This window comes from Procambarus clarkii, chromosome 13, assembly GCF_040958095.1.
Source record: "Procambarus clarkii isolate CNS0578487 chromosome 13, FALCON_Pclarkii_2.0, whole genome shotgun sequence".
Lineage (NCBI taxonomy): Eukaryota > Metazoa > Arthropoda > Malacostraca > Decapoda > Cambaridae > Procambarus > Procambarus clarkii.
The window spans coordinates 4,578,597-4,602,850 of NC_091162.1; the positions used below are offsets into that span (position 1 = coordinate 4,578,597).

The 24,254-nt window shown below is 51.4% G+C and overlaps 1 protein-coding gene across 2 annotated transcripts in view; it reads left to right on the forward strand.

Annotated features, from left to right (window-relative positions):
* Nucleotides 1–24,254, forward strand: part of LOC123757336 (mucin-2-like) — an 84,525-nt gene that overhangs the window by 1,909 nt on the left and 58,362 nt on the right. Inside the window, exons 2-3 of one of the 2 annotated variants that reach the window (XM_069323556.1) lie at nt 8,532–8,657; nt 15,360–15,491. In XM_069323556.1, the coding sequence (XP_069179657.1) occupies nt 8,532–8,657; nt 15,360–15,491 (258 nt within the window). The remainder of the gene's footprint in view (nt 1–8,531; nt 8,658–15,359; nt 15,492–24,254) is intronic. The other variant, XM_069323557.1, reaches the window with a different exon arrangement.

The window sequence follows — 24,254 nt, forward strand, 5'->3', positions numbered from 1 at the left end:
TGTTGGCTGTCACCCACACTCTTGTTGGCTGACACACACACTCTTGTTGGCTGACACCCACACTCTTGTTGGCTGACACCCACGCTCTTGTTGGCTGACACCCACACTCTTGTTGGCTGACACCCACGCTCTTGTTGGCTGACACCCACACTCTTGTTGGCTGACACCCACACTCTTGTTGGCTGTCACCCACGCTCTTGTTGGCTGTCACCCACACTCTTGTTGGTTGTCACCCACACTCTTGTTGGCTGACACCCACACTCTTGTTGGCTGACACCCACGCTCTTGTTGGCTGTCACCCACGCTCTTGTTGGCTGACACCCACGCTCTTGTTGGCTGACACCCACACTCTAGTTGGCTGACACCCACGCTCTTGTTGGCTGTCACCCACACTCTTGTTGGCTGACACCCACGCTCTTGTTGGCTGTCACCCACACTCTTGTTGGTTGTCACCCACACTCTTGTTGGCTGACACCCACGCTCTTGTTGGCTGTCACCCACACTCTTGTTGGCTGTCACCCACACTCTTGTTGGCTGACACCCACGCTCTTGTTGGCTGACACCCACACTCTTGTTGGCTGTCACCCACACTCTTGTTGGCTGTCACCCACACTCTTGTTGGCTGTCACCCACACTCTTGTTGGCTGTCACCCACACTCTTGTTGGCTGACACCCACGCTCTTGTTGGCTGACACCCACACTCTTGTTGGCTGTCACCCACACTCTTGTTGGCTGACACCCACGCTCTTGTTGGCTGCCACCCACACTCTTGTTGGCTGTCACCCACACTCTTGTTGGCTGACACCCACGCTCTTGTTGGCTGTCACCCACACTCTTGTTGGCTGTCACCCACACTCTTGTTGGCTGTCACCCACACTCTTGTTGGCTGTCACCCACACTCTTGTTGGCTGTCACCCACACTCTTGATGGCTGTCACCCACACTCTTGTTGGCTGTCACCCACACTCTTGTTGGCTGACACCCACACTCTTGTTGGCTGTCACCCACACTCTTGTTGGCTGACACCCACACTCTTGTTGGCTGTCACCCACACTCTTGTTGGCTGTCACCCACACTCTTGTTGGCTGACACCCACACTCTTGTTGGCTGTCACCCACACTCTTGTTGGCTGACACCCACACTCTTGTTGGCTGACACCCACACTCTTGTTGGCTGTCACCCACACTCTTGTTGGCTGACACCCACACTCTTGTTGGCTGACACCCACACTCTTGTTGGCTGTCACCCACACTCTTGTTGGCTGACACCCACACTCTTGTTGGCTGTCACCCACACTCTTGTTGGCTGTCACCCACACTCTTGTTGGCTGACACCCACACTCTTGTTGGCTGTCACCCACACTCTTGTTGGCTGTCACCCACACTCTTGTTGGCTGACACCCACACTCTTGTTGGCTGACACCCACACTCTTGTTGGCTGACACCCACACTCTTGTTGGCTGTACACCCACACTCTTGTTGGCTGTCACCCACACTCTTGTTGGCTGTCACCCACACTCTTGTTGGCTGTCACCCACACTCTTGTTGGCTGTCACCCACACTCTTGTTGGCTGACACCCACACTCTTGTTGGCTGACACCCACACTCTTGTTGGCTGTACACCCACACTCTTGTTGGCTGTACACCCACACTCTTGTTGGCTGACACCCACACTCTTGTTGGCTGATCACCCACACTCTTGTTGGCTGACACCCACACTCTTGTTGGCTGTCACCCACACTCTTGTTGGCTGACACCCACACTCTTGTTGGCTGTCACCCACACTCTTGTTGGCTGTCACCCACACTCTTGTTGGCTGTCACCCACACTCTTGTTGGCTGTCACCCACACTCTTGTTGGCTGACACCCACACTCTTGTTGGCTGTCACCCACACTCTTGTTGGCTGTCACCCACACTCTTGTTGGCTGACACCCACACTCTTGTTGGCTGTCACCCACACTCTTGTTGGCTGACACCCACACTCTTGTTGGCTGTCACCCACACTCTTGTTGGCTGTCACCCACACTCTTGTTGGCTGACACCCACACTCTTGTTGGCTGTCACCCACACTCTTGTTGGCTGACACCCACACTCTTGTTGGCTGTCACCCACACTCTTGTTGGCTGTCACCCACACTCTTGTTGGCTGACACCCACACTCTTGTTGGCTGTCACCCACACTCTTGTTGGCTGACACCCACACTCTTGTTGGCTGACACCCACACTCTTGTTGGCTGTCACCCACACTCTTGTTGGCTGTACACCCACACTCTTGTTGGCTGTCACCCACACTCTTGTTGGCTGACACCCACACTCTTGTTGGCTGACACCCACACTCTTGTTGGCTGACACCCACACTCTTGTTGGCTGACACCCACACTCTTGTGGCTGACACCCACACTCTTGTTGGCTGACACCCACACTCTTGTTGGCTGTACACCCACACTCTTGTTGGCTGACACCCACACTCTTGTTGGCTGACACCCACACTCTTGTTGGCTGACACCCACACTCTTGTTGGCTGACACCCACACTCTTGTTGGCTGACACCCACACTCTTGTTGGCTGACACCCACACTCTTGTTGGCTGACACCCACACTCTTGTTGGCTGACACCCACACTCTTGTTGGCTGTCACCCACACTCTTGTTGGCTGACACCCACACTCTTGTTGGCTGACACCCACACTCTTGTTGGCTGACACCCACACTCTTGTTGGCTGACACCCACACTCTTGTTGGCTGACACCCACACTCTTGTTGGCTGACACCCACACTCTTGTTGGCTGACACCCACACTCTTGTTGGCTGACACCCACACTCTTGTTGGCTGACACCCACACTCTTGTTGGCTGACACCCACACTCTTGTTGGCTGACACCCACACTCTTGTGGCTGACACCCACACTCTTGTTGGCTGACACCCACACTCTTGTTGGCTGACACCCACACTCTTGTTGGCTGACACCCACACTCTTGTTGGCTGACACCCACACTCTTGTTGGCTGACACCCACACTCTTGTTGGCTGACACCCACACTCTTGTTGGCTGACACCCACACTCTTGTTGGCTGACACCCACACTCTTGTTGGCTGACACCCACACTCTTGTTGGCTGACACCCACACTCTTGTTGGCTGACACCCACACTCTTGTTGGCTGACACCCACACTCTTGTTGGCTGACACCCACACTCTTGTTGGCTGACACCCACACTCTTGTTGGCTGACACCCACACTCTTGTTGGCTGTACACCCACACTCTTGTTGGCTGTCACCCACACTCTTGTTGGCTGACACCCACACTCTTGTTGGCTGACACCCACACTCTTGTTGGCTGTCACCCACACTCTTGTTGGCTGACACCCACACTCTTGTTGGCTGACACCCACACTCTTGTTGGCTGACACCCACACTCTTGTTGGCTGACACCCACACTCTTGTTGGCTGACACCCACACTCTTGTTGGCTGACACCCACACTCTGTTAGTTGCTGACACCCACACTCTTGTTGGCTGTCACCCACACTCTTGTTGGCTGACACCCACACTCTTGTTGGCTGACACCCACACTCTTGTTGGCTGACACCCACACTCTTGTTGGCTGACACCCACACTCTTGTTGGCTGACACCCACACTCTTGTTGGCTGACACCCACACTCTTGTTGGCTGACACCCACACTCTTGTTGGCTGACACCCACACTCTTGTTGGCTGACACCCCACACTCTTGTTGGCTGACACCCACACTCTTGTTGGCTGACACCCACACTCTTGTTGGCTGACACCCACACTCTTGTTGGCTGACACCCACACTCTTGTTGGCTGACACCCACACTCTTGTTGGCTGACACCCACACTCTTGTTGGCTGACACCCACACTCTTGTTGGCTGACACCCACACTCTTGTTGGCTGACACCCACACTCTTGTTGGCTGACACCCACACTCTTGTTGGCTGACACCACACTCTTGTTGGCTGACACCCACACTCTTGTTGGCTGACACCCACACTCTTGTTGGCTGACACCCACACTCTTGTTGGCTGACACCCACACTCTTGTTGGCTGACACCCACACTCTTGTTGGCTGAACCACATCTTGTTGGCTGCACATCACTCTTGTTGGCTGACACCCACACTCTTGTTGGCTGACACCCACACTCTTGTTGGCTGACACCCACACTCTTGTTGGCTGACACCCACACTCTTGTTGGCTGACACCCACACTCTTGTTGGCTGACACCCACACTCTTGTTGGCTGACACCCACACTCTTGTTGGCTGACACCCACACTCTTGTTGGCTGACACCCACACTCTTGTTGGCTGACACCCACACTCTTTTGGCTGACACCCACACTCTTGTTGGCTGACACCCACACTCTTGTTGGCTGTCACCCACACTCTTGTTGGCTGACACCCACACTCTTGTTGGCTGACACCCACACTCTTGTTGGCTGACACCCACACTCTTGTTGGCTGACACCCACACTCTTGTTTACTGTCACCCACACTCTTGTTTACTGTCACCCACACTCTTGTTGGCTGACACCCACACTCTTGTTGGCTGACACCCACACTCTTGTTGGCTGACACCCACACTCTTGTTGGCTGACACCCACACTCTTGTTGGCTGTCACCCACACTCTTGTTGGCTGTCACCTACACTCTTGTTGGCTGACACCCACACTCTTGTTGGCTGACACCCACACTCTTGTTGGCTGACACCCACACTCTTGTTGGCTGACACCCACACTCTTGTTGGCTGACACCCACACTCTTGTTGGCTGTCACCCACACTCTTGTTGGCTGTCACCCACACTCTTGTTGGCTGACACCCACACTCTTGTTGGCTGACACCCACACTCTTGTTGGCTGTCACCCACACTCTTGTTGCTGTCACCCACACTCTTGTTGGCTGACACCCCACTCTTGTTGGCTGACACCCACACTCTTGTTGGCTGACACCACACTCTTGTTGGCTGACACCCACACTCTTGTTGGCTGTCACCCACACTCCTGTTAGTTGTCACCCACACTCTTGTTGGCTGACACCCACAATCCTTGTTGGCTGACACCCACACTCTTGTTGGCTGACACCCACACTCTTGTGGCTGACACCCACACTCTTGTTGGCTGACACCCACACTTGTTGGCTGACACCAGCACTCTTCATGGCTGACACCCACACTCTTGTTGGCTGACACCCACACTTCTTGTTGGATGACACCCAACCTCTTGTGTGCTGACACTCACACTCTTGTTGGCTGACACCCACACTCTTGATGGCTGACACCCACACTCTTGTTGGCTGACACCACCACACTTGTTGGCTGACACCCACACTCTTGTTGGCTGACACCCACACTCTTGTTGGCTGACACCCACACTCTTGTTGGCTGACACCCACACTCTTGTTGGCTGACACCCACACTCTTGTTGGCTGACACCCATACTTTTGTTGGCTGACACCCACACTCTTGTTGGCTGACACCCACACTCTTGTTGGCTGACACCCACACTCTTGTTGGCTGTCACCCACACTCTTGTTGGCTGTCACCCACACTCTTGTTGGCTGACACCCACACTCTTGTTGGCTGTCACCCACACTCTTGTTGGCTGACACCCACGCTCTTGTTGGCTGACACCCACACTGTTGTTGGCTGACACCCACGCTCTTGTTGGCTGACACCCACACTCTTGTTGGCTGACACCCACGCTCCTGTTGACTGACACCCACGCTCTTGTTGGCTGACACCCACACTGTTGTTGGCTGACACCCACGCTCCTGTTGGCTGACACCCACACTCTTGTTGGCTGACACCCACACTCTTGTTGGCTGACACCCACACTCTTGTTGGCTGACGCCCTCACTCGTGTTGGCTGACATCCACACTCTTGTTGGCTGACGCCCACACTCTTGTTGGCTGACACCCATACTTTTGTTGGCTGACACCCACACTCTTGTTGGCTGACACCCACACTCTTGTTGGCTGACACCCACACTCTTGTTGGCTGTCACCCACACTCTTGTTGGCTGTCACCCACACTCTTGTTGGCTGTCACCCATACTCTTGTTGGCTGACACCCACACTCTTGTTGGCTGACACCCACACTCTTGTTGGCTGTCACCCATACTCTTGTTGGCTGACACCCACACTCTTGTTGGCTGACACCCACACTCTTGTTGGATGTCACCCATACTCTTGTTGGCTGACACCCACACTCTTGTTGGCTGACACCCACACTCTTGTTGGCTGTCACCCACACTCTTGTTGGCTGTCACCCACACTCTTGTTGGCTGACACCCACGCTCTTGTTGACTGACACCCACGCTCTTGTTGGCAGACACCCACGCTCTTGTTGACTGACACCCACGCTCTTGTTGGCTGACACCCACGCTCTTGTTGGCTGACACCCACACTGTTGTTGGCTGACACCCACGCTCTTGTTGGCTGACACCCACACTGTTGTTGGCTGTCACCCACACTCTTGTTGGCTGACATCCACACTCTTGTTGGCTGACACCCACACTGTTGTTGGCTGACACCCACACTCTTGTTGGCTGACATCCACACTCTTGTTGGCTGACGCCCTCACTCGTGTTGGCTGACATCCACACTCTTGTTGGCTGACGCCCTCACTCGTGTTGTCTGACATCCACATTCTTGTTGGCTGACATCCACACTCTTGTTGGCTGACGCCCACACTCTTGTTGGCTGACTCCCACACTCTTGTTGGCTGACACCCACACTCTTGTTGGCTGTCACCCACACTCTTGTTGGCTGACACCCTCACTCGTGTTGGCTGACATCCACACTCTTGTTGGCTGACGTCCACACTCTTGTTGGCTGACACCCACACTCTTGTTGGCTGACACCCACACTCTTGTTGGCTGTCACCCACACTCTTGTTGGCTGACGCCCTCACTCGTGTTGGCTGACATCCACACTCTTGTTGGCTGACGCCCTCACTCGTGTTGGCTGACATCCACACTCTTGTTAGCTGACACCCACACTCTTGTTGGCTGACACCCACACTCTTGTTGGCTGACACCCACACTCTTGTTGGCTGACACCCGCATTAGTGTTGACTGACATCCACACTCTTGTTAGCTGACACCCACACTCTTGTTGGCTGACACCCACACTCTTGTTGGCTGACACCCACACTCTTGTTGGCTGACACCCGCATTAGTGTTGACTGACACCCACACTCTTGTTAGCTGACACCCACACTCTTGTTGGCTGACACCCGCATTAGTGTTGACTGACATCCACACTCTTGTTAGCTGACATCCACACTCTTATTTGGCTGACACCCGCACTCGTGTCGGCTGACACCCGCACTTTTGTTGGCTGACATCCACACTCTTGTTGGCTGACGCCCTCACTCGTGTTGGCTGACATCCACACTCTTGTTGGCTGACGCCCTCACTCGTGTTGGCTGACATCCACACTCTTGTTGGCTGACACCCGCAATCATGTTGACTGACACCTGCACTCTTGTTGGCTGACATCCACACTCTTGTTGGCTGACACCCTCACTCTTGTTGGCTGACACCTGCACTCTTGTTGGCTGACACCCGAACTCGTGTTGGCTGACACCCTCACTCTTGTTGGCTGACACTATCACTCTTGTTGGCTGACACCCGCACTCGTATTGGCTGACACCCGCACTCTTGTTGGCTGATGCCGCACTCGTGTTGGCTGACACCCTCACTCTTGTTGGCTGACACCCGCACTCTTGTTGGCTGACACCCACACTCGTGTTGGCTGACACCTGCACTCTTGTTGGCTGACACTATCACTCTTGTTGGCTGACACCCACACTCGTGTTGGCTGACACCTGCACTCTTGTTGGCTGACACCCACACTCTTGTTGGCTGACACACCCACACTCTTTTTGCCTGACATCGACACTCTTGTTGGCTGACACCAGCACTCTTGTTGGCTGACACCCACACTCATGTTGCCTGACATCGACACTCTTGTTGGCTGACACCTGCACTCTTGGTGGCTGACACCTACACTCTTGTTTGCTGACACCCGCAATCTTTAGCGCATTCTGTTGACCTGTGAGAGAGAGAGCGTACGGTAGACCTATAAGAGAGCACATACACTTCACCTTTGAGAGGGCGTACGGTAGACCTATGCGAGAGCACGTACACTTCACCTGTGAGAGAGAGGGCGTACAGTAGACCTGTGAGAGAGCACGTACACTTTACCTGTGAGAGAGAGAGAGCACGGTCGACATAGTCGTCGACAATACTTCCCTTGTGTGTGTGTGTGTGTGTGTGTGTGTGTGTGTGTGTGTGTGTGTGTGTGTGTGTGTGTGTGTGTGTGTGTGTGTGTGTGTGTGTGTGTGTGTGTGTGTGTGTGTGTGTGTGTGTGTGTCAACTAACACTCTCCTTGCATTACGGAATATGTCTATGTTACTTCCCTTAGTTCAAACTGGTGAGCAGGCCACCAGTCCTTCCACTTCTCCTGCCAGCCATTATAGAGTGTAAACTAGAGAGTGGCGTTGTGTACTCACAGAGTGCAAGCCCCGGAGACGATGCACCAAGCGAGGAGGGTACTGCAGGACTTCGTGTGCAGCCGGCGAGAGCGAGTACACGAAAGGATGTGAAGGAAGGAGCTGCAAGTGTTGTGTTGCTGGCTCAGGTGAGGACGTCACCTCTATACTATTGTCCAGGGGCGATGCTGGGCTGCATGGGAGGCCTATCGCGGTCCCTTTGGGCCCAGGGTCAGGCTGTGACCCCCCATATACCACAACACTTGAGCCCCCCCCCATATACCACAACACTTGAGCCCCCCCCCCCATATACCACAACACTTGAGCCCCCCACCATATACCACAACACTTGAGCACCGCTTGTTCCTGCCCCCCCCATATACCACAACACTTGAGCACTGCTTGTTCCTGCCCCCCCCCCCATATACCACAACACTTGAGCACCACTTGTTACTACCCCCCCCCCCATATACCACAACACTTGAGCACCACTTGTTACCCCCCCCCCCATATACCACAACACTTGAGCACCACTTGTTACTACCCCCCCCCATATACCACAACACTTGAGCACTGCTTGTTCCTGCCCCCCCCCCAATATACCACAACACTTGAGCACCGCTTGTTACTACCCATCCCCCAATATACCACAACACTTGAGCACCGCTGGTTACTACCCCCCCCCCCATATACCACAACACTTGAGCACCACTTGTTACTACCCCCCCATATACCACAACACTTGAGCACCACTTGCTACTACCCCCCCCCATATACCACAACACTTGAGCACCACTTGTTACTACCCCCCCCCCATATACCACAACACTTGAGCACCACTTGTTACTACCCCCCCCCCCATATACCACAACACTTGAGCACTGCTTGTTACTACCCCCCCCCCCCAATATACCACAACACTTGAGCACCACTTGTTACTGCCCCCCCCCCCATATACCACAACACTTGAGCACCGCTTGTTACTACCCCCCATATACCACAACACTTGAGCACCGCTTGTTACTACCCCCCCCCCCATATACCACAACACTTGAGCACTGCTTGTTCCTGCCCCCCCCATATACCACAACACTTGAGCACCACTTGTTACTACCCCCCCCCCATATACCACAACATTTGAGCACCACTTGTTACTACCCCCCCATATACCACAACATTTGAGCACCACTTGTTACTACCCCCCCCCCATATACCACAACATTTGAGCACCACTTGTTACTACCCCCCCCCATATACCACAACACTTGAGCACCACTTGTTACTACCCCCCCCCATATACCACAACATTTGAGCACTGCTTGTTCCTGCCCCCCCCCATATACCACAACACTTGAGCACCACTTGTTACTACCCCCCCCCCATATACCACAACACTTGAGCACCACTTGTTACTACCCCCCCCCCATATACCACAACATTTGAGCACCGCTTGTTACTACCCCCCCCCCATATACCACAACACTTGAGCACTGCTTGTTCCTGCCCCCCCCATATACCACAACACTTGAGCACCACTTGTTACTACCCCCCCCCATATACCACAACACTTGAGCACCGCTTGTTACTACCCCCCCCCCCATATACCACAACACTTGAGCACTGCTTGTTCCTGCCCCCCCCCATATACCACAACACTTGAGCACTGCTTGTTACTACCCCCCCCATATACCACAACACTTGAGCACCACTTGTTACTACCCCCCCCATATACCACAACACTTGAGCACCACTTGTTACCCCCCCCCATATACCACAACACTTGAGCACCACTTGTTACCCCCCCCCATATACCACAACACTTGAGCACCACTTGTTACTACCCCCCCCATATACCACAACACTTGAGCACTGCTTGTTACTACCCCCCCCCCCATATACCACAACACTTGAGCACCACTTGTTACTACCCGCCCCCCATATACCACAACACTTGAGCACCACTTGTTACCCCCCCCATATACCACAACACTTGAGCACCACTTGTTACTGCCCCCCCCCATATACCACAACACTTGAGCACCGCTTGTTACTGCCCCCCCCATATACCACAACACTTGAGACCCCTTGTTACTACCCCCCCCATATACCACAACACTTGAGCACCACTTGTTACTACCCCCCCCATATACCACAACACTTGAGCACTGCTTGTTACTGCCCCCCCCCCATATACCACAACACTTGAGCACCACTTGTTACTACCCCCCCCCATATACCACAACACTTGAGCACTGCTTGTTACTACCCCCCCCCCAATATACCACAACACTTGAGCACCACTTGTTACTGCCCCCCCATATACCACAACACTTGAGCACCGCTTGTTACTACCCCCCCATATACCACAACACTTGAGCACCGCTTGTTACTACCCCCCCCATATACCACAACACTTGAGCACCACTTGTTACTACCCCCCCCCCATATACCACAACATTTGAGCACCACTTGTTACTACCCCCCCATATACCACAACACTTGAGCACTGCTTGTTCCTGCCCCCCCCATATACCACAACACTTGAGCACCACTTGTTACTACCCCCCCCCATATACCACAACATTTGAGCACCACTTGTTACTACCCCCCCCATATACCACAACATTTGAGCACCACTTGTTACTACCCCCCCCCATATACCACAACATTTGAGCACCACTTGTTACTACCCCCCCCCCCATATACCACAACACTTGAGCACCACTTGTTACTACCCCCCCCCCCCCATATACCACAACATTTGAGCACTGCTTGTTTCTGCCCCCCCCCCCCATATACCACAACACTTGAGCACCACTTGTTACTACCCCCCCCCATATACCACAACACTTGAGCACTGCTTGTTACTACCCCCCCCCAATATACCACAACACTTGAGCACCACTTGTTACTGCCCCCCCCCATATACCACAACACTTGAGCACCGCTTGTTACTACCCCCCCATATACCACAACACTTGAGCACCGCTTGTTACTACCCCCCCCCCCATATACCACAACACTTGAGCACCACTTGTTACTACCCCCCCCCCATATACCACAACACTTGAGCACCACTTGTTACTACCCCCCCCATATACCACAACATTTGAGCACCGCTTGTTTACTACCCCCCCCCCATATACCACAACACTTGAGCACTGCTTGTTCCTGCCCCCCCCATATACCACAACACTTGAGCACCACTTGTTACTACCCCCCCCCCATATACCACAACACTTGAGCACCGCTTGTTACTACCCCCCCCCCCCCATATACCACAACACTTGAGCACTGCTTGTTCCTGCCCCCCCCCCATATACCACAACACTTGAGCACTGCTTGTTACTACCCCCCCCCCATATACCACAACACTTGAGCACCACTTGTTACTACCCCCCCCCCCATATACCACAACACTTGAGCACCACTTGTTACCCCCCCCATATACCACAACACTTGAGCACCACTGGTTACTACCCCCCCCCATATACCACAACACTTGAGCACTGCTTGTTACTACCCCCCCCCCCATATACCACAACACTTGAGCACCACTTGTTACTACCCCCCCCCATATACCACAACACTTGAGCACCACTTGTTACCCCCCCCCATATACCACAACACTTGAGCACCACTTGTTACTGCCCCCCCCCCATATACCACAACACTTGAGCACCGCTTGTTACTACCCCCCCCATATACCACAACACTTGAGCACCGCTTGTTACTACCCCCCCCCCATATACCACAACACTTGAGCACTGCTTGTTACTGCCCCCCCCCATATACCACAACACTTGAGCACCACTTGTTACTACCCCCCCCCCCAAATACCACAACACTTGAGCACTGCTTGTTACTGCCCCCCCCAATATACCACAACACTTGAGCACCACTTGTTACTGCCCCCCCCCATATACCACAACACTTGAGCACCACTTGTTACTGCCCCCCCATATACCACAACACTTGAGCACCACTTGTTACCCCCCCCCCATATACCACAACACTTGAGCACCACTTGTTACCCCCCCCCATATACCACAACACTTGAGCACCGCTTGTTACCCCCCCCCCTTATATACCACAACACTTGAGCACCACTTGTTACTACCCCCCCCATATACCACAACACTTGAGCACCACTTGTTACTACCCCCCCCATATACCACAACACTTGAGCACCACTTGTTACCCCCCCATATACCACAACACTTGAGCACCACTTGTTACCCCCCCCATATACCACAACACTTGAACACTGCTTGTTCCTGCCCCCCCATATACCACAACACTTGAGCACCACTTGTTACCCCCCCCCCCCCATATACCACAACACTTGAGCACCACTTGTTACTACCCCCCCCCATATACCACAACACTTGAGCACCACTTGTTACCCCCTCCCCATATACCACAACACTTGAGCACCACTTGTTACTACCCCCCCCCCCCATATACCACAACACTTGAGCACTGCTTGTTCCTGCCCCCCCCCATATACCACAACACTTGAGCACCACTTGTTACCCCCCCATATACCACAACACTTGAGCACCACTTGTTACTACCCCCCCCCATATACCACAACACTTGAGCACCGCTTGTTACCCCCCCCCATATACCACAACACTTGAGCACCACTTGTTACCCCCCCCATATACCACAACACTTGAGCACCACTTGTTACTACCCCCCCCCCCATATACCACAACACTTGAGCACTGCTTGTTCCTGCCCCCCCCCATATACCACAACACTTGAGCACCACTTGTTACTACCCCCCCCATATACCACAACACTTGAGCACCACTTGTTACCCCCCCCCATATACCACAACACTTGAGCACTGCTTGTTCCTGCCCCCCCCCCCATATACCACAACACTTGAGCACCACTTGTTACTACCCCCCCCCCCATATACCACAACACTTGAGCACTGCTTGTTACTACCCCCCCCCATATACCACAACACTTGAGCACCACTTGTTACTACCCCCCCCATATACCACAACACTTGAGCACTGCTTGTTCCTGCCCCCCCATATACCACAACACTTGAGCACCACTTGCTACTACCCCCCCCCATATACCACAACACTTGAGCACTGCTTGTTACTACCCCCCCCCCATATACCACAACACTTGAGCACTGCTTGTTCCTACCCCCCCCCCATATACCACAACACTTGAGCACCACTTGCTACTACCCCCCCCCATATACCACAACACTTGAGCACTGCTTGTTACTACCCCCCCCATATACCACAACACTTGAGCACTGCTTGTTCCTACCCCCCCCCCCCATATACCACAACACTTTAGTCATTTTACCTTAATTTACGCGAGAGCTTGTAACACCATTCTAGCGTCGACGATGGCATGAAGCCGGCGGCTTGTCACATGTCCCATGCTGCCCCCTCCCCCCTTTTCCCGATTTACTCTACTCATACCTGGAAAATACTGAATAAATTCTCTACTTTAATATATGCAATGTTTATGTCACAACAAATTACTGATTTCGCCCCGGATGGAACTCACAATTGCTTATCTCCCGGATATCTATTTAGCTGCTAGGTAAACACAGGCATCAGGTGAAAGGAAACATGTCCAATAGTTTCCGTCCTGCCTGAGGGAACTGAACCCGGGTCTATCGCTTGGGAGCCGATAACGTAAACCACTGACACAGCATCCTGCTGTAGTGACAGTTTGTAGCCGGCCTCAGACCTTCTGCAGGAGCCAGTGATGGATGGTGGTAATCGCTCGGCTGTGGGCTCTCAGACGGGTCTCACTTTGCTGTGTGTCCGGCCGTGCACCCTACCTGCAGTAGCCACAGACGGGCCATAGCCACCATAGTCACACTAAGTCATATACCCACACACTAAGTTACATTCCCACTCACTAAGTAACAAACCCACACACTAAGTCACATACCCACACACTAAGTTACATACCCACTCACTAAGTAACATACCCACACACTAAGCCACATACCCGCACAATAAGCCACATACCCACACACTAAGCCACATACCCACACACTAAGCCACATACCCGCACACTAAGCCACATACCCACACACTAAGCCACATACCCACACACTAAGCCACATACCCGCACACTAAGCCACATACCCACACACTAAGTCACATACCCACACACTAAGTCACATACCCACACACTAAGCCACATACCCACACACTAAGCCACATACCCACACACTAAGCCACATACCCGCACAATAAGCCACATACCCACACACTAAGCCACATACCCGCACACTAAGCCACATACCCACACACTAAGCCACATACCCACACACTAAGCCACATACCCACACACTAAGCCACATTCCCACACACTAAGCCACATACCCACTCACTAAGCCACATACCCGCACAATAAGCCACATACCCACACACTAAGCCACATACCCACACAATAAGCCACATACCCACACACTAAGCCACATACCCACACACTAAGCCACATACCCACACACTAAGCCACATACCCGCACAATAAGCCACATACCCACACACTAAGCCACATACCCGCACAATAAGCCACATACCCACACACTAAGCCACATACCCACACACTAAGCCACATACCAACACACTAAGCCACATTCCCACACACTAAGCCACATACCCACACACTAAGCCACATACCCGCACACTAAGCCACATACCCACACACTAAGCCACATACCCACACACTAAGCCACATACCCAAACACTAAGCCACATTCCCACACACTAAGCCACATACCCACACACTAAGCCACATACCCACACACTAAGCCACATACCCACACACTAAGCCACGTCCTGCTCCTCCAGCAGAATGCAAGACAAAGAAAAAGTGCCAAAAAAAAGGTGGCCAATGCAAGAAGAAGTGTTCAGAGGGAGAGACTGAGGTGAAGAAGGGCTGTGGAGGAGACAAGTGCCAGTGTTGTGTGGTGGGCGGTGGAGGTAAGTGCCAGTGTTGTGTGGTGGGCGGTGGAGGTAAGTGCCAGTGTTGTGTGGTGGCCGGTGGAGGTAAGTGCCAGTGTTGTGTGGTGGGCGGTGGAGGTAAGTGCCAGTGTTGTGTGGTGGCCGGTGGAGGTAAGTGTCAGTGTTGTGTGGTGGGCGGTGGAGGTAAGTGTCAGTGTTGTGTGGTGGGCGGTGGAGGTAAGTGTCAGTGTTGTGTGGTGGGCGGTGGAGGTAAGTGCCAGTGTTGTGTGGTGGCCGGTGGAGGTAAGTGCCAGTGTTGTGTGGTGGGCGGTGGAGGTAAGTGCCAGTGTTGTGTGGTGGGCGGTGGAGGTAAGTGTCAGTGTTGTGTGGTGGGCGGTGGAGGTAAGTGCCAGTGTTGTGTGGTGGCCGGTGGAGGTAAGTGTCAGTGTTGTGTGGTGGGCGGTGGAGGTAAGTGTCAGTGTTGTGTGGTGGGCGGTGGAGGTAAGTGTCAGTGTTGTGTGGTGGCCGGTGGAGGTAAGTGTCAGTGTTGTGTGGTGGGCGGTGGAGGTAAGTGCCAGTGTTGTGTGGTGGCCGGTGGAGGTAAGTGCCAGTGTTGTGTGGTGGGCGGTGGAGGTAAGTGCCAGTGTTGTGTGGTGGCCGGTGGAGGTAAGTGCCAGTGTTGTGTGGTGGCCGGTGGAGGTAAGTGCCAGTGTTGTGTGGTGGGCGGTGGAGGTAAGTGCCAGTGTTGTGTGGTGGGCGGTGGAGGTAAGTGTCAGTGTTGTGTGGTGGGCGGTGGAGGTAAGTGCCAGTGTTGTGTGGTGGCCGGTGGAGGTAAGTGTCAGTGTTGTGTGGTGGGCGGTGGAGGTAAGTGTCAGTGTTGTGTGGTGGGCGGTGGAGGTAAGTGTCAGTGTTGTGTGGTGGCCGGTGGAGGTAAGTGTCAGTGTTGTGTGGTGGGCGGTGGAGGTAAGTACCAGTGTTGTGTGGTGGGCGGTGGAGGTAAGTGCCAGTGTTGTGTGGTGGGCGGTGGAGGTAAGTGCCAGTGTTGTGTGGTGGCCGGTGGAGGTAAGTGTCAGTGTTGTGTGGTGGGCGGTGGAGGTAAGTGTTGTGTGGTGGGCGGTGGAGGTAAGTGCCAGTGTTGTGTGGTGGGCGGTGGAGGTAAGTGCCAGTGTTGTGTGGTGGGCGGTGGAGGTAAGTGCCAGTGTTGTGTGGTGGGCGGTGGAGGTAAGTGCCAGTGTTGTGTGGTGGGCGGTGGAGGTAAGTGCCAGTGTTGTGAGGTGGGCGGTGGAGGTAAGTGCCAGTGTTGTGTGGTGGCCGGTGGAGGTAAGTGCCAGTGTTGTGTGGTGGGCGGTGGGGGTAAGTGCCAGTGTTGTGAGGTGGGCGGTGGAGACAAGTGCCAGTGTTGTGTGGTGGGCGGTGGAGGTAAGTGTCAGTGTTGTGTGGTGGGCGGTGGAGGTAAGTGTCAGTGTTGTGTGGTGGCCGGTGGAGGTAAGTGCCAGTGTTGTGTGGTGGGCGGTGGAGACAAGTGCCAGTGTTGTGTGGTGGGCGGTGGAGGTAAGTGTCAGTGTTGTGTGGTGGGCGGTGGAGGTAAGTGTCAGTGTTGTGTGGTGGGCGGTGGAGGTAAGTGTCAGTGTTGTGTGGTGGCCGGTGGAGGTAAGTGTCAGTGTTGTGTGGTGGGCGGTGGAGGTAAGTGTTGTGTGGTGGGCGGTGGAGGTAAGTGCCAGTGTTGTGTGGTGGCCGGTGGAGGTAAGTGCCAGTGTTGTGTGGTGGGCGGTGGAGGTAAGTGCCAGTGTTGTGTGGTGGCCGGTGGAGGTAAGTGCCAGTGTTGTGTGGTGGCCGGTGGAGGTAAGTGCCAGTGTTGTGTGGTGGGCGGTGGAGGTAAGTGCCAGTGTTGTGTGGTGGGCGGTGGAGGTAAGTGTCAGTGTTGTGTGGTGGGCGGTGGAGGTAAGTGCCAGTGTTGTGTGGTGGCCGGTGGAGGTAAGTGTCAGTGTTGTGTGGTGGGCGGTGGAGGTAAGTGTCAGTGTTGTGTGGTGGGCGGTGGAGGTAAGTGTCAGTGTTGTGTGGTGGCCGGTGGAGGTAAGTGTCAGTGTTGTGTGGTGGGCGGTGGAGGTAAGTACCAGTGTTGTGTGGTGGGCGGTGGAGGTAAGTGCCAGTGTTGTGTGGTGGGCGGTGGAGGTAAGTGCCAGTGTTGTGTGGTGGCCGGTGGAGGTAAGTGTCAGTGTTGTGTGGTGGGCGGTGGAGGTAAGTGTTGTGTGGTGGGCGGTGGAGGTAAGTGCCAGTGTTGTGTGGTGGGCGGTGGAGGTAAGTGCCAGTGTTGTGTGGTGGGCGGTGGAGGTAAGTGCCAGTGTTGTGTGGTGGGCGGTGGAGGTAAGTGCCAGTGTTGTGTGGTGGGCGGTGGAGGTAAGTGCCAGTGTTGTGAGGTGGGCGGTGGAGGTAAGTGCCAGTGTTGTGTGGTGGCCGGTGGAGGTAAGTGCCAGTGTTGTGTGGTGGGCGGTGGAGGTAAGTGCCAGTGTTGTGAGGTGGGCGGTGGAGACAAGTGCCAGTGTTGTGTGGTGGGCGGTGGAGGTAAGTGTCAGTGTTGTGTGGTGGGCGGTGGAGGTAAGTGTCAGTGTTGTGTGGTGGCCGGTGGAGGTAAGTGCCAGTGTTGTGTGGTGGGCGGTGGAGACAAGTGCCAGTGTTGTGTGGTGGGCGGTGGAGGTAAGTGCCAGTGTTGTGTGGTGGGCGGTGGAGGTAAGTGTCAGTGTTGTGTGGTGGGCGGTGGAGGTAAGTGCCAGTGTTGTGTGGTGGGCGGTGGAGGTAAGTGCCAGTGTTGTGTGGTGGGCGGTGGAGGTAAGGTAATGCATGGAAGGAGTGTGCATCATTGCATCACCACCTTTCTTACCCTGCACACTGAAAAGTCATATACCACCTTCCTAGATCTCAAGTCTGCTTTTGATATTGCAAATAGACATGTTATCTTGAGTAAGCTTGCAGGAATAAATATTGGTGGTCGGCTTCTTTGTTGGATCAGGGGTTACTTATCCAACAGGAAATCATCTGTATTTTTCTAGGGGCATAGGAGTGTAACAAGAGACTTCGAACTAGGCATCCCACAGGGAGGTGTCCTCAGTCCTACATTATTAAATATCTTAATAAACACGCTGTTAAACTCTGTACCGAGAAAACCCAACGTCCATATCATTAGCTATGTTGATGATATAATGATACACACCACTGGGTATGCTAACACGCAGAACACTCTTAACTCCGTATTAAACTCTTGTCAGGACCTAGGTTTAGTAATCTCAGAAGAGAAAACAAAGATACACAATCGGCGTACACCCAGGTAGGGATGAACTGTTCGCAAGATGCAACTGTATGATGACTCCCAGCTTGACTATGTAAACAGATTCAAATACCTTGGCCTTGAGGTGCCACTCTATGGTCCTGTTGTATTCAGACTCTGTCGTCAGTATAAAGAGAGGCTCCGAGCTCTCAAGGCTGTTGCAGGTTATCATTCAGGCTATGGTGCCAATGCCAGAATTGTCAAAATGATGTACCTTGCATACATCAGACCATAAGTGGATTATGCTGCATCTCTGCTTGCCTCGATGCTTGAAAGAAAGCTTGGAGGGCTTGAAAAATTGCAAAACAAAGCCTTTGAGGATAATCCTTGGGTGTTCTCGTACCACAAAGATACTTAACTTGAGAAAGAAATTTAATATTCTGAGTGTACGTTGATCATGTTACTGAAATGAACTGTCAAATTTGTATAAAATTGCTTAGGCTAACTCATCCTAACCCTTGCACCGAAGCCCTCCAAAATTTCTTTATTGAAGGTCAACATTATTCCAAAAAGATAACTAAAACTGGAACTGAGCTCAAAGTGTTCAGATTTATCATTTGTACCAAGAGAGACAACAATGACACTTTCCTGTACCGTGGGAGATTACCCCCATTCCAATTTTAATCCCTCACTTTCCACCCAAGAAGCAAATTAGAGCTTCAATTGCCCAAGCTTCGTTTTGAGGCAAAGCTCAACGCCTTAAGCCATATGCTCTGCCCATAGAGCATTCTCTCTCTCTCAAATCATATACACTGATAGTTCCCTACACCGCCCCACGGGTGCAGCTGGAAGTGCAGTTGTCCTGAAAATGGGCGATGGCTTATATTTTGAGTGGGAAGTCCATATAAACAACTGGGTCTCTACCCTTCAGACCGAACTATTTGCCTTGATCCTTGTACTGAAATGTGTACATGTCTCCAAACTTGGTAAATTAATTGTAAGTGACTCTTTATCATCCATAAATGCTCTCAATTCTTTAAGACATAACTGTAACATGCTCGTGTCTGCAGCTAGACACAAATACAACAAAATTATTAATGATGGTAACAAAGTCCATTTCATGTGGTCTCCATCTCATGTTGGCCTCCGAATGCATGATGGAGCTGATGAGTTAGCCAAAGAATCTGCCTTTAAAGGAGAAATTTAGTATAACCTGGATTGTCAATGAGCAATCTGAGAGCAATAATATACCAAGAACTTCAAAAAAACCTTGTAGAGCTGAGGCAAAGTGAAATAGACACAAATAATTATATCTATCATCATACTATCATGCAAGAGGAGCCACACATCTATGGTTCATCCAATAAAATCAGCAGACTTCTAGATGTTACTACTGCTCGGCTTAGACTCGGTTACAAGTATCTCTGGTATTTCTCATTATCTGCTGTTGTAGATCTGACAAAATGTAAGCTGTGTCAACAAAATTGTTCACACACCCTCTGTCACTATGTGATGGAGTGCGAAAAGATACGTGAATTCAGATTCAGTTCTTTAACCCATGTTCCTACGATGTGTAAATATTTCATTCAAAATGATCTGCTACCAGATATTTTAGCCAAATATCCCCAGTTTGCTAACTGTAGGTAGAAACTAAGTGATTGTAACCTATCCACCGCTATTCCCTGGATGGGGGGCGGTGTGTAGGATAAACATATCACCTGTGACACTAGCTTTCCACATATGTCACTTGCTTAATTTAGAAACGGTACTTGTGGTCTCGAGTCCATTCTTGATGTGACTATGTGCATAAAATTGTACAACTAGCTCATCAAGATTGTAACTTGCTAAGCTAAATGAATTGAGGGGTTCATTGCCTGAGCTCATTATGTGTCTCTGTAACTCTTTCCACTACTGCCCACAGGATGGGTATGGGGTGCATAATATATGAACTAAACTAAACCTTATCCATAAGGCAAAGTGGTCAATCACTTTGATACGACCATCAATAGTTCGAGAATAAATTAATGCCCCCCCTCACTAATTAGTCTCTTAGAATTATGGTATATAAACCCATTCAGTGAAAATGTAGAACCGTTTGGTGTGCCGCGCGGCTATGAAGGCACACTCTAGCAAACGACACACACACTCAGGTCAAGAGGGAAGTACTCCACAACCATCTTCTTGTTCCTCGTTACAGCGAAACACCGCTCGTTCGCTATCGCCAAAAGCTTTTCACACTTCTGGGATATTTCACACTTGATTGTCCCTCAAGATGATGGAAAATCACTTCCTCTCAGACTTACACGTTGACAATGAGTCTTACCACTTTGAATCTCCCACAAGCACACGTGATCTACCGTCTTTTCCTTATCGTTTTACTCAACAATTTCCCCTGAAATTTTATGTGATTCCTCACTTAGTTATTTCACATTACTACACCTTGCGTACGACACATGTGGTCTGGCTTGTGCTTGAACGATCATTGCGTCGTAATTACTGTATCTTTCTGATTTAGATAAATCCTCTTCACACCTGTAATTACCCAGTGAATCGGATCTGTGTAATTACTGGTGTTAGGGTATACTATTACTCCAGGACCTACGACAAAGAGGCCTGCCTCAGAGCTCGGAAGACAGTCCCTTCCCCTTGAGTGGTGTGAGATTTTTCTACGTTACCTCTCTTAGGAGGTGGACCTCAAGCAGAAAGGTTTGCTTAGCCAACACGTTAAGTGTTGTAACAGATTATACTTTAGGCAAGAGAAAATCGAAAGGCGGGAGCAGCCGCCAGGACTTCAATGAGCTTGAAGTCCCTATCCACTAGGTCGCGGACCTCTGCCAATTGCAGGTGCAAATTAATAAGATTAGGTCACGGGGGTCTCACGTCAAATTATTTGATGTGTGGTGCTATGAATCAGGTTTCGAATTTCCCAGAAGCAGGCCTTCATTAAAGTTCACATGGAGTAGTACTATACAGAATACTGGAAAGTGAAGCAATATTATGGGAGGTATTGACATAAAGACTGTTCTCTATAACAATAACAAGTTTATTCAGTAAAGAACTAAACAACTACAACAACGATTTTACATTACGTTAATGTCTCTCAATGGCACGTTAAATACAGCTAATCAACAACCAAGTATAGTAATGACTCCTGTCAGTTACCGTGAAGCTGAACTGAACTAACCTGAACAATTCGGAGTGCTCACTGATGACACAACATTGCAATCAAAATTATTCGCAGCCCTCTGCAATATAAATCTATAATCACAACATGCTAAGACAACTCGTACAGCCCCACTGCACTGATATTGTAACGACTAAGAGGTTAAATGACAACAGAAGTAACCTGTCAATTCTACGTTAACACTTGTCTCTCAAGACACAATCAAAGAATAGAATGATAATTACACTAACTGATCAACAATGATTAATTACGTTAAGTGACTGTCAACAGCAGTCAGTAACAATCTGGTTCCGTTAACACAAATGTGTCTCTCAGACACTCAGCTGTCAACACGCTAACTCGCTTGACCTAAATTACATCACACTTGACCCATCAAGCATTCAGTGAGTAATTATTAATTACAGTCAACCGGACCGCTAATTAATTCACAACGATATACGTTAACCCCTACTCTCAGTCTCTTGACAGCTTCTCTCAAGTCTATGTCTTTATCACTTAGCGGGAATGTTAATTACACAAATTAACTAGAGTAATTAATTAACTGTCCCACGGATCATTAATTAATACTACACGTATTATGTTACTCTATCGCACTGCCTAAGTAGGTATCAACAATACACTTGTGAATTAACGAGGTGTTAATTACCCATAATTAACTTATGTGCATACTCAACTGTTCCATAGACAGATCTAATTAAACTAATGAATTATGCTAGCTCAATTGACTTCGCCCTCCGACAATCAGTCAAACCCTTTGACGTTGATTATCCCCAAATAACTTTAGCCACTAATTAGCCATCCCCAAAACAGACAAATTGTCTAGAGCAAATTACGTTAACATAAACTACTGTCGCCCCTCCGACAGTTCCTGATCACTGTATGAATTCACTTATGCAATGCTAATGAAACTAATTAGCTGGAGTGATCAATTAGCTGTCAAACAGACAGATAATTGCACCCAACGTCGTACATTAATCTCAAGACTGTCTCAACACAACAGCCCCTCCCGTCGAGCAATGTGTTACCACTATAGGTGTAGTTAATTATCTTCAATTAACTCTTACTGAATCCTTTATGTATTCCACAAATAAAGATTACACCCCAAGGTCGTGTACTGACAAGCCACACTGCACAGTACACCCTGCAGCCCCCCCTGCAATGAATGTCACACTGCCTACAGTGAAATAAAATATATAACACCACCCAAAAGATCACACAACACACACTTTGTATAAAGTAATCACTGGCACAGATATATTACAGTATCACCACTGGGAAATCTCCCAGTAAAATACCTTAACAGTACACTACAGGAACTGGTTTCCTCTGGAAAGAGATCACATACAAATGGTACATAGAGCATGACATACATAAACTCATCACTGTACTCCACAATGAATAAGTACTACAACTTGATGGAGATGAGCCGTCTTAATGACACACACTAAATGTGTTTTCCAATGTAATACATATACAAATTTACATCCGGTCACACACACAGTCGGGCTCTTCCCTCGACTTGTGTTGTTGTTGTTGTTGTTGAGTTAGGGGCGACGACGATTGTGGGATCGGATGCGCCCCGGCGTACCCGAGAAGGGTGAATCGCAAAGCCAGGAAAGGCGAAATGCCAAGCCAAAACGCGAAACGAGTGACGCCAAGCACTAGAAACTAATACGCCACACGGCAAAGCTACGCACAAAGGGAGAGGCAGAAGCACATAATAGAACAGGGCAAACAAACAGCCAGAAAGGCACACAACATGTCATAGAGCAAATACACAGGAAATCAGAGCACATATTTGCCCGGGAACTTGGCCCGCGGGAACCTTACATTGAACGCCTCCCAGAGCACCCATTGCCAAGGGTCTCGTCCATCCACCGGGGACGCCATAACATCCGGAACCGGGGCAACAAACACCCGCAAACTGGGGACCCAGATGGTAGTACTCATGAGGTGAGAAGTCGCCACTCGCCCCCACAGGAAGGGAACTTGCCCCCCACGAAAGCACTCTGGGCCGTCAGACAGCAGTAACTCGGCAATCTGCGACCAGTGACCTGGTGGCATTACAGACGCTGGCAACACGTCCCCCAGGGCCCAAACGCGCACCCGCACCACAGGGTTACCCGCGGCCCCGGGCACACCACCAGACGACAGCAGGGAACCCGGATGGCGCGCATCCTTCCGTAATGTCACCACCAGGCCACGCTCAGCACCAGAGTCCACACCATCCCTGGCAGCGGGAGCCACCACCCCCCACTGTGGAGAGTCCCCCGGCGGGGAAAGAACCGAAGGCACGTCCGAGACACAGGCACCAGCACCAGCAGGCACATGGACCTCCACCACCACGAACCGCAGA